Consider the following 12,459-nt stretch of genomic DNA (forward strand, 5'->3'; position numbering starts at 1 on the left):
GAGGTCTGTAAGCATGCCGCAGCAAGAACCAGCAGAGCCTCGATACGAAACCTCTTGTACTCCCAGCAGAGTGAAAAAAATTTCGAAGTGGATGATTGGTGTGAGAGGGGCCTGTAAAGGGGCACCATTGCTTTTTAAAGTCGATCTTAGCTGCAAATAAAAGTAGAAGGACGTACGCGGTATACCATGCTTAATACATATGTTCTGAAAAGTAAGTAACCCCCCCTCCCCATAAATATCACCGAGTGTGCAAACGTTTTTTTTTTCCCAATCAGGAAATCGAATAGGACGAACTAATGTGCTTTGTTTTGGAGCAAACTCGTGGCTAATAATGATAAAGGAACTAAAAACAAGAAGGTTTCGTAAGGCTTGTCAAAAGGGACAAGGTGAGTCAAAGAATAAATCAAGAGAGATAATGTGAAAATGTAATGTAGTGTTCTTCTGTGTCACCTGGGCTTTTGTTTTGTTTGCTTACGTGTCGCCACCCTTTGGGGATAAATACAGTAAAAGTACTTATTTATCACTGAGAAATTTTTCAAAAATAACCTTTTATGACAGTCATACACAAACACTCTCTCTGGAGAGTCTACCCTTAAAATGACTCATTTTTCTTTCACAGCATGCCTCAATGAAGACCTTTTTCACTTGCTGGGTAGAAAATACAAATAGCCTGTCTTTGCTTTTAGGCTTGTTCGTTCACTCCTGTTTGATGTCTATAGTTGCTTTATTAAGTGTGTAGCTCTGTGATTCTGTTTCTCTCACGCAGTTGGCAGTCCATTTAGTGCCTATATGGTAACATGAATCACAGGGTTTAGGGATCACATGGCGAGAAAAGAAAAATCTTCTTTTATCTGAAGTGAATATCCTCCTGTCTTCATTTCAGTGCAAAATCAATGACGGCCAAAGCAGAAGATGTTGTGTGCAGCAAAAAAAAAAAAAAAAATCCCCAATAAAAAGAAAGATGGAGTTACGGTAAAAGGGCAGTGGGGATCGTAAAGTGATAAAGTGGCTCCATCCTCAAGCAGTGCAGTCAGGTTGGCATTTTCCCCAATTTTATGGTTTATTGTGCTGTAATGGTAGAAGTGCTTTCTAATTACCAAAACAAAAGGTTAGTTTCAGTATGGCAGAGCAGATGTCTATAGAAGATTATTATTTCTGTGTAAAATACCAATTATTTACTCTGAGCTGTAAGTAAGAGGCTTCAATACACACTCTCTGTTCACTCACAGCCACACACACACATCACTCACTCACTCAAACTTTACAAACTCATTCACAAGAGAATTGAGCCTCTGTGATGAGAGGAGCAACAGAGGGCAGCAGTAATTTGACAAAAGCTGTCATTCTTTACGACAGGACGTGACCTCTCTGACTGTGAACAGGTCAATCTCCTCTAACTTCCACATATACACACCCACACACACACACATGGCCCACCCCTCTTTCAGACCCCTTTCCTCAAGGGGAGATTGAAATGTGGGGCCTTGTGCCGGGTGGCTTCATGTCACTGAGCCAGTTACTGCAGCGACTGATAATTCCCTGAGCCAGCCACTCAGAGGAAGGGTCACCCCCTATTATCTTCTTCTCTCCCTCTAAGCTCAGTCTCTCTTTCTCTCATACACATCTCATGTGTGCGTCCAATCTTCCTGGCTTTAATGCTTTCTATCGCTCTTTCACAACACCTTACGGTTGACCTCTTTCACCTCTCCTTCCTGTTTGGAAAGTATCCTCACAGCTGCTTCACACAGTATTATTGCAATCATTTTCACCCTGAGCTTGTTACAGGGACCTGAAAAAAGTAGGGCCCCATTTATCCAGCTAGATAGAGTCACATCTCATGTCTTCCAATTTCCTCCACAAGAAAGTTAATGTTGCTCTTCTCCACTCCTCTCTGCTGGGCTCCCTGTGCCACTTTTTGCACAAGTGACATTTACAAACCGGACTCCATTCTGCCTTGCTAGGAGGTGCCCTCAAAATACTGCCTAAAACATATGAAAAGGTCACATACTCTGTCGGCTGCTGCGCTCACTCTTTTTCATTGATTTTTATTTTTTTTTAAATGACTCCGTATCAACCACAATTACACGCGCCGAGCATCCCTCATCCCTCTTGTCAGAAGTGTTGTTAACTCTCTGAACTCAATTCAGTGGTAAGAGCAGCGAGTTTTGCGTTCCAGACTGCAAAGATTTTTTTCATTATCACGGCTGGAAGAAATGTTCCTATCAGAGTAAAATATGAAAGTGACCTTCACAGTGATTAAATAGGATGGAGGCATCTCTGCACTACATGTATGTGTGCGAACGTCATCGAGACAAAGCAGAAGATCAACAAAACAAAACAGCCAAGTTGTTTTGACAGTGTTTTCCAATAACTAAACCCGAAATACATATTTGAAAATCTGGAGTGCTAAAAGATTCAGTACCTCACCGAAGCTTGTTAAAATTGTAACAGTGGTGGACCTGGCAAGCTGTCACGTATCAGCCTCAATCGTTTAATGATGTACTTGTGCCTTGAAAAGTTGCATACATGGATTGTGAAAGCAGAGTAATAGCCCAGAGCATGCTGGTTGTCTCTATCTGCGCAGATAATTGGTGTAGAATCATACTAGGTCAAGTTGCATAGCCCAACCCCATACCCCATACCCCAACAACAAATAATATCATGTAAATAGTGGTACGGTTAGTAGTACTGTTGGACTTTTGAGTGACTAGCAGATCTTATAAAGCATGCTAGCCAGTCTTCAGTCAGACAAGTTGTTGCATCACTTGGCGTATTGACTTGCGCCACATCATTCAAGACCACCGAGTGAATTGAAACATGATTGCGTTATTTTCTGTGTTCATAGAACTTGTAGGCCAATTTATTCGCCCAACCCAAATGTTAATCATAACCCTGGAGCATCGACCATTCTGACTGGTGTAATAACAACGACTGCCTATAGTAAGCCTTCTCCATGACTGTTTACACGCTTCTTAAGTATTTGGGGATTCCTTAATCTTTCCCCCGCAGATGGGATATCACAACATGCCCGTCCGACAATTAAAAGTAGATAAGCAGCTCAGCAGAGGGGCTCGAGGTCAAGCTCCGTTGCCACACCAAGGTCAGATAACCAAAGAGATCAGAGCTTATGCTGGAGGTATTTCCTGTGGCACCGACACAGAGGTCTGACGACAGCGTGTTGTTGTTGTAGTAGTAGTAGTGGTAGTAGAAGCAGGGCAGAGATTAGACTGTGCTCCTGGTACTGTAGGCTCAGATCAGACAGATTGAGTGGGGGGCTGGGTGGTTTCACAGTCACTTACGAGAGTGACACACTTGGACAAGCTCCCTTCACTGGGCATTAAACACAATTAAGGCAAGGCACTGTATCCCTCCCCACCTGGACTCTTAGACCTCCCGGTGCGCCCCTCACTAGCTGTAAATCCACTTTATCTATCTGGCCTTTTAAACGTACTATTCCTCTCCCGCTCCCTCGAACCCTTCCTCACGCTCTATATAATCTGGCCTTCTGCAGAGTGTCAGCTGTGATTCCGTATATTAGCCACTCTGCATAGGGACATGACCTTTACCAGCATTTTCAATTGACGTTTCATTCTCCTGTTTTAATCAACAAAGCACAAAGGGCCAACGGGTGCCTCCCAGCGAATACATTTGCCTCTGAATTATTTACATGATATATGATTAAAAGTCTTCCGAGCACCACTGCACTTCTCCCTCTCTCAGGAGCGGTCTTACTCAGACCACCCGTTTATTCCGGGCGAGAAATCCAACGCAACTTTGCGACTTTCATCCATATGTGACCAAAGTGTCGGGCGGGCTCTGTTCGCGGCTTTCCCCCCGCCTTCAACCTTGACAGCAGAACTTGAACTTTGTTTGTTAGAGCGGCGAATCCAGTCTTTCACAGAATCTGGGCAGTGCCGTCAATCAGTGCTGGAATTTTAGCACTCTCAGACATGGTTTTTATCTATCCTAAGTCCTTTTCATATAGTCCGGATTCTTTCTCTCTGTGTCCTCACTTTTAATCGATCTAGTCATTTCTTAGTCCTCAGGAGAGCACGTATATCATTCATCTGCACTGAAGCACTCTCATCCATGGAGGTGAGCCTGCACAAAACCCCCCTGCTCAAAGGTCACAGGTTAATGAGAGTGAAACTACGCTCATCTGACACTTGAGAGTGGGTTGCTTGAACTCAGTTTATGTATCTACTGATCCTATAGGACTCATTAGACCCGAAGTGTCTCTCACCACCTCATCAGGGTTGCATTTGAAACCCCAAAGGTTTGTCTTACACGTCATCACCTGACATCTCTGAGAGGAACTTTTGAGTTTGGTGGTCTTGTTATGTGCTTTAAGTCACTTTGTTAGCCTGCGGTGCAGCATTGCTGATCAACAGACTTGTGCCATTAGTCAAATTAAAGTCGCACAGTTGTGGTTTGGTTTGTTGTGAAAGTGCTGCGGCACATTGGCAGGTTTATTATGAGTTGTGCTATTTGTCAGACTGTGGCAGAAGGAAATTAGCGCTGTGTGTGGTGCATTCATTATTTTACTCTGAAAGAGAAAGAGGAAACAGTTGATTTATCCATAATTCCCACCTAATAATGACTGTGTGTGTACACTGTATATGATTCTGGGCCTCGTGTTTGTTTGCATGCGCAGCAGGTTTGTTGTACATATTGCTGACAGGCATTAAAGTGTTTCGGAGCAGTGGTGCGAAGATGGGAAGGGAGGAGGGGAGCCGTGTGAACAGAAGGGTAGAAAGGGCGGCGGTGCGATGATTTACCATGGTGCCTTTCCATATTTTACCTCATTTGGAATGTTTTTTATTCATGGCAAGATTGCCTTGGGTATTTCATTCTATTACGTGCAGGCAAAAATGTCACCACTTACCTTCTAGCCTATATTTCAGTGTGTGTTTGGCATGTTGTATGGCTCTTATCTCTGATAGATGGACCAACACATCAGCAAGTGGGACACTCCACTTTGCCAATCAGCGCCTTCTACAAACACTCATGCATTAATAAACTCACATTGCAGACCTCACAGGCGTCAGCGGGGGCCTAGCAGGGTGGCAGAGAGGAATTAGGGAATTGCTCCCTCTAGGTGAAGTTCAAGTCTACTGCAGGTAGTTTTGGAAAGCTTGGAAGTTTTCATTTTAGGGGGTGGCAGTAATTACGTCTCTGTTTGTGCAGGGTTTAACATAATCAGCTCAAACGTGCAAACGTGCATTTTTGCTCTAATCTCTTGCAGAACTGTTATTGGCTTATTATAGTTGTAATTGGGGTAAACTCTTGTTTTTTGAGCAGTGTTTGGTGATGGATGACTGCTTGGGCAATTCCCCAAGCATCCTGAGGGAACCTGTTGCATGGGGCTTCTTTAGCTGGGATTTGTGTTCATTTAGTGCAAACCTTGCTATGTAGATTACTTGTTCAGAAGGTCTGGCATTACAAGCAATATCTGCCAGATGAGAGCCAGTCTTTTCCAAAGGTAGTGACTTATCTGCTGTTTGTTTTCTCACCTTGTCGTCTGTCTCATCTTTTTGCCTTGCAGTTATGTGGCTGTGGGCTGCTCGGCGTGGGCATCTGGCTCTCTGTGTCTCAGGGCAGCTTCGCCACCTTCTCACCCTCATTCCCCTCACTGTCAGCTGCCAACATGGTCATCGCCATCGGCGCCATCGTCATGGTAACGGGCTTTCTCGGTTGCCTGGGTGCCATCAAGGAGAACAAGTGCCTGCTTCTGAGCGTGAGTTAAATCTAAATACCTACACAGCGTCCCACTATAAATAAGACACACATAGACGACTGTCCAAGACACTGCAACTCCTCTCTCAACTCTGTCTCTCATCTCATTTTTTTCTCTCACATTACCCCATTTTACTAATGCAAATATTGACAGAATTGTGTTGTGGAGACAGCCCCTCACATATGTGTTTATACACCTACGCACATTGGTTACAGGCCAGTGGGAACTCAGCAGCATATTTGTAGTCTTCCAGCCGGAACTTCAGCGGAGGTAGACAAATGACAGGAGGAGTTCAGTCTGCATTGTATCAAACCTCAGGGGCTCACAAAGGAAAATTAGAGCTGAGCAGTGGGATTCTCCTTTTCTGCAAATTAACACCAACGCACTCATGTCATTTCCATGGCTTTGGTCACAGCCCAGTGAAAGAGCTGTCAGTCAAGAGGCCCTTTGTGTTAACAGCGTCGTTGAAATACTGTACATAGCACACTAAAGGATATTTTTGTGCTCAATTATTGCAAATGTTCTATTATTCATTACAAAGACTCCTCTGTCTTGACGTTGTACTGTTTGCCCCAAGTTGAACAAGTGTTTTATCTTAAGTACAAGTTAATTATAAAAGTTCACCCAATGAAATGGGGCATGCGTTGATCTAAGCTGCAAAAAAAAAAAAACTTTCATATATAGAAACTTTAAATGAGAAGTAGAGTTGGGGCTCTGAGTACTTAACATCACAAACAGCTCAATCCCTTGAAGCTCTTGCATCAGTCAAAAGCCACACCAAATCCTCAGTGTTCGACATGGCTTCCTTCACCTGCCTAACAACTGTGAAGCAGAGGGAGCGGACTGCAGGGAAGGGGAGGTGGAGGGGGTGAGGAAGACGGCTGGAATGAGAAAAAAGAGAGACTTAATGAAAAATATAGAAGTTCTGATGTTTCTCATTAAGTCTGTTGCCACATCTGTCTGTGGCAGCGTTTCATATTTGGCCACGATAATTCTGTGCAGCGTGGCAGTGTCTGCTGCTCGTAGTTGTTGTTGTTGTTGTTGTTTTTCTGTCCGTCCGTTTCAGTACACCCGGGGGTGGGGGGTGGTAGTGGGGGATGCAAGACGTGGAAACATCAGAGTGGGTTTAGATCTCCCAGAGCAAACAGATCAGAGCGTCTACCTTGACATATTATCTCTGAAGTTACTCTGTGGACAACTCTCTCTGGATTAGAAATATTCAAAGACTAGACATCCTTTGCAGTAAATCTTCAGTCTCTCTTCTTAGCTGCCAAAAATTGTTTACTGAGACAAATTTAAAAAACAAAGTGGAAGAGAAAACACTGAAATATCCGTCTGAGACATTAACACTTTAAAACCTTGAAAGTGTGAATTTGCGAGCAAACGAGAACATACGCCCACAACGATGTGTATGGATGTGAATACATACACATATTTTTACAGAGATCCATCAGTGCACCTCCACTTTACTGTACCAAAGCTGTTCCTTTTCAGAAATAGGAAAAGGTCGCCAACCGGCTGTGAAGGCACAACAGTCATACACTTAACTGGAAACCCAGACACTCAACCAACATCCTAACTATTTCATTTGGGCCTTGACACAAATAATAACCTACACTCTTCCTCCTTAACGAGTTTGGAATTAATGGGGTTTTCTAAAATCTAGGTTCGCGTGCCTCCTCCCATGCTCTGCCGAAGAGCTGGGTAAATATTGAAATCAAGTAGGGAGAGAATAGTAGATGAGATGCAAGCCTGTGTTGGAAATGAATCTAAGGAGGTATTAAACTTTCTCCCCCTCCCTTAACACATTCACATGCCCTACGGCACTTGGATTCTCCTTTTTTCTTCCCTCTGTCACTCCCACCTCCTCCTTCAACTTTCTTTTTCTTGTCTTTCCTGTTTAAGTATTTTTGAGTGTGTGCTGTTTTATGTTATTGCTGTATCCAGCTCAAAAACTAAGACCTGAAAGAAACAGTTCAACATTTAGCAAAATATGCGTATTTGCTTCCTTGCTGAGATTTGAATAAAAGATCGATACTACTCTTGTGTCTCTATGGTCAATTTGAAGTTATGCAAGCCTAGTCCAGTTAGCTTAGCTTAGCACCAACACTTGAAACAAGGGGAAACCGCTAGCTTGGCTCTGTCCAAAGGTAACCAGCATCTATTAAGCTCACTAATTAACACTTGTTTGTTTAAGTGCTGGGCTGTTTCTTGGCGTTGCAAAGTCACTTTCTGAGGTCTTGTTGTCACAGTCAGTGAGGTTGCCAGGTAACTTGTATCCTTTTAACGTCTGGATTTTGGACAGGTTAAACAAACAAGATATAATATGTCAATTAGTCAGTGTTAGAGATGTTGTAGGTGAAAGTTGTTAAATTCAGACAGAACCAGGCGAGCTGATTCCCTCTGGTTCAAGCCTTATTGCTAAGTTTAGCTAACAGGCTGCTGGCTGTAGTTTAATACTTACTACACAGATATGACAGTCTTCTTCTAACCTAACTCTCAACAACAGAGCAAATGAGCATATTTTATGAAAATGTCGGACTATTACTTTAACCTAAATTGATCAAACGTGTTTCCATACATAGGGTTATGAGGAATCACACACATTTAATTTGAGGGTAGAGTATGAATCAAAAGCACTACAAATAACAGATGCTGAGCTCATTATAAAATGTATAAAAACTGTCATGTATGCAATCTACAGTCATGTAAAGGTTTTATAAATGACTGCAGCAGAAGCCCAGTCTCCGATTCAACATGTTTTCACCAGTATGACAAGGTAGATTTACAGTACTGCCAAAGCAATTGGTAAACTAAGTCTGTGCCACCTTCTCTCTGACAGTTCTTCATTGTCCTGCTGATAATTCTCCTGGCAGAGCTGATATTACTCATCCTGTTCTTCGTGTACTCAGATAAGGTAAGTTAATTTTGTTTTCCATGTTTTGTCTGATATTGTTCCAGTTAACTCTGTAATATTTTTGTCATGCACTTCACCACAGCTTATACATAGTGTGTACACACAATGCCGAGGCTGTGAGGCTTGCACACACATACACACACACACAGGGCCACACACAACTGCACAAAGCAGTAAAAGGTGTTAGTGTGATAAACATATCTATGTTCCAGTTGCTTCTGGGGATCCGAGTTTCCTCTTCCTTATATTTGGTTGTTTCTCAGACAGGAGGTTGAATGTCTTCATTCTACCATTAACCCGGCAGTCAAAGGTTAGGCCACAAAATGCAGCCCAATCCCCACCAGTTGGCTCACCGGAATTGGCCCCAAGAACATTTCCCATGACCCCTGCATGGGCTCAAGATAGGTGTATGTCTATATGGTGACAACAGATGACCATATGTAAAGCTATGGAGATTATTGGGTCCATGAACAGACTAGATTCTTCTTCATGTTAAATTAACGTCTCATCATGAACATGACAAATGTCTTATGCAGGATGAGCAATGAAGACTTCTGTCTGTTTTCAAGGACAAGTCGTTGATAGATCCATCTATTTATATATTCAAAGTCTCTATGTCGCCTGGCCACTGGGACGTCGGCTAATTCTCCCTCTTTGTTCTGAGGTTATTGCTCAAACTTAGTCTCTCAGACAGATAAAGGAATTCATTTAGCAGCCAATCCATTCTCAGATTTGGATCAGGTCTCGGAGGCACACCCTGTCAGGAGTAAATATGTCTGCTGCCTTATCTCCAAAATATTACCGGCTTAACTTTGAAAAAAAACAACCTCCAAAGCCTCATCCCTCCAGTGGAATTTTAATGGGGAGCCTTTTGACTTCACAGCAGTGCCTCCCCATCACCTAGGAAGTCAGAGAGAGATAGCCAAATAGGGCTGAAATCAAATGAGTCTGCATTAAGGGATAGGGCGTTAGTCGGGGAGAACTGTCTCATTCACACAAGTTCCAGTGAATAGCAACCGCATTTTATGTTTCTCCCGTCTTGCCAAATTACAGCGTGTTTATCCTGGCTTAGACCTAATGGGATCTGAAACCATGATAATGCTGATCGCAACCAAATACGGCTCCCTTTATTGGTCTTCAAATGTCATTGGAAAAGCAAAGCCATCACAGCAAATTATATGTTATTGGAGATGGCATTTTCAGACTGCCTCCAAACAAGACGTCCTGCAAATTTGAGGAAACTGTGTGATGCTATTACTCAGATGGCATTTTATGTTTGATAAAGTCAGGATTAGATGACGGACAATCGGTGTCCATCACACAGGGTCTTTAGATGTTGCTCTGTTTTCTCTCTCCTCTTGGCTTGCTTCTCTCCAGTGAGATCTAGTAAGCCGTGTGAGGCTCTCCTCATCCTCTGCTACAGGCTGTGATCAGAGGAATCACTAATTCACTTCTCACATTTGATCTTCTAATCACAAGGCATTTATTAACAAGTCTGGAAGACATACAGTAGTTGGCAGCTGTAAATTGCGTATTGACAGAGGCCTGCAAAACAGATATTTTAGTCTTTCAAATAGGTCATCTTTAAGTCATGAGTGACGCCTCTGCGAACTGTGATCCTTCCGGGTGACAAGTTGTTGACAAGATTTGAGGAAGAAACGAACATACACTATCTGGTTTTGCTGGAGGAACACATTTTTTCACTGCTTTCATTTCACATCTTAACCCCCCTTGCTTCTGCATTTCCACCAGTTTAATCCTGCTCTTTCTTCCTAATGGAGAATTTCTCTCTCTCTTCTTCCTCGCCCTAGCAGTCTTGCCTCCAGGTATGGCTTATGTGTAGGTACCCCCTCTTTCCCTCTACAGCCCAATGGTGTTAAGCTCTCTGATTAAATGCCATGTAGAGGCCGTAGTATAATAATGGCTGGCCCTGCAGTTAGCAACCAGCTGACTACAGCAGATGGCTAGGCCACAAACCAGATTACAGCCATCCGTCTTTAACGCTGTGACCTCATTGTGCCTCAGTCAACCCAACACGGCGAGCCGAATACCGGTGAAGGTTTATTAGCTCGGAATGAGAAAGCAGAACCTGGCAAGCAGTGAAGTGAAGCACCAAACGCATGTGCACGGGAATGAAGGGAGAGGGGGGAAAAAGAAAATGCAGAGGTGGGGAAAGGTATGGAGGGAAAGCAGTTGGACATGTGACAGAAAAAGGGAGGTGAGATATCTAACGCTGGGAAGGGAAAGAAGATGAATGTGTTAGGGAGGTAAGTTGTTGGAGGAGAGAGAGAGAGAGGTAAATAAAAATAGTCTAAAGGGAGGATCAAAATAGGACAAAAGTGACAAAAGTGAGGTAAGGTGTCATTGTAAAGAGAAAGGCAATGATGTCATGTAGGAGGGAGGAAAGTTAGGCACATGAAAGACTATCTATCTTACTAACAACCCAACAAACCAGCAGGCACATCTAGTCATGTATTGCATTTATTTACGGGCAGAATGAATCCATGGCCATGTTTTACTTTCTCTATTCAGACCAATTACAGAGAAGTAGTAGGGTCTTCCCCCTCGCTCTGTCGAGTGCCCCGGCCTCAGGCTAGCCGGCACAGGCTTGCCGAGCAACCAAGGGAATTAGGTATCCTGTTTAATGATGTGCTGTTGGGGACCTCTGGCTGTGATGCTGTTTATCTCCACATCATTTATTACACTTTGCAGGCAGTTAGCTAACACACTTGTCCAATGAGAGCAACAGTAAAATATTGTTAGCCTCAGTTGTTAGGAGTCCTGACAGTATACATGTGAGTATAGGAGCTTTGAACACTTGTGAAAGAGCTAACTTCGAGTGAATGTAAGAAATTAGATGTGAAAAAGGAAGCTTCTCTGGGTTGACACAAGTTTATCCCTGTGTGCAGAGCTAATGAGGGAAGATGGGCTGTGACTGTCACTTTAGCGTCTGGTTATGAGGTAACACTATTTCGATACTGTTGTACAGCTGACTGGAGAAAAGCCAACATCGTCTCTGTGATCTGACAATACACAAAAAGACTTGCTTTCTTTCACTTGTAGACAGTAAAATATGTGACAATTTGTTCTGAATCGTGTAGCTGTATAAGACTTCATAGAATGAGTCATGTTTAAAGACGAGATGAGAGGGGGGAGGCTAGTAGAACAGGGAATAGAAATTTGAAGAGTAGTTGTGCAAAGTGGAAATTTGCACAACTATTCTTTTCATATCACAACATGTGCTTTTACATGAGTGCAGTTAGTATGTTGTGTTACGATGTGTATGTATGAAGGTAAATGTGCAAGGATGGCTAGTCAATATTTTTATATATACAATGAGTCACAGGAATGCTGTGACAAACCTACAGATAATTATAACTCTTTATTTCCCCTCAGCTCTACAGAGCATTATAATTCTATATGCTAATTGTTTTGATTTACCGGCCTTCCACTCTACTGTTTTGGTTTGCTCTTGCTACTTTATTTTCAGCCCCAGTAGGCAGCTGTGTTCAGCGAAAAAGCTCTAAAAACTTCTCTACACTGCATGCCCTTCACCAAACAGCAGACAGACAACTTAAAAGGTGATATGTTGGTGTTTTGTCCACAGCTTGTGTCCGTTGCTCCAAGTGGCCAGAGATATTAAAGGCATAAGTTGAAGGAGTAGTTTGTAGGGTTTAGTGGCATCCAGTAGTGAAGTTGCAGATTGTAACCATTTGAGTACAGTTGTGGCCACGAGACAAAAACAGCTGTAGCCACGAAACTGGCCTATCTAGAGCCAGTGTTTGATTTGTCCGTTCTGGGCTAC

At 43.0% G+C, this 12,459-nt stretch overlaps 1 protein-coding gene across 1 annotated transcript in view; it reads left to right on the forward strand.

Annotated features, from left to right (window-relative positions):
- The window catches only part of tspan9a (tetraspanin 9a), a 75,045-nt gene that overhangs the window by 48,621 nt on the left and 13,965 nt on the right, over nt 1-12,459 (forward strand). The window contains exons 2-3 of the mRNA XM_035664748.1: nt 5,546-5,737; nt 8,580-8,654. Of these exons, the coding sequence (XP_035520641.1) occupies nt 5,546-5,737; nt 8,580-8,654 (267 nt within the window). The remainder of the gene's footprint in view (nt 1-5,545; nt 5,738-8,579; nt 8,655-12,459) is intronic.

The sequence above is a fragment of the Morone saxatilis genome, unplaced genomic scaffold (assembly GCF_004916995.1).
Source record: "Morone saxatilis isolate NCDOM2014 unplaced genomic scaffold, NCSU_SB_2.0 Contig2, whole genome shotgun sequence".
Classification (NCBI taxonomy): domain Eukaryota; kingdom Metazoa; phylum Chordata; class Actinopteri; family Moronidae; genus Morone; species Morone saxatilis.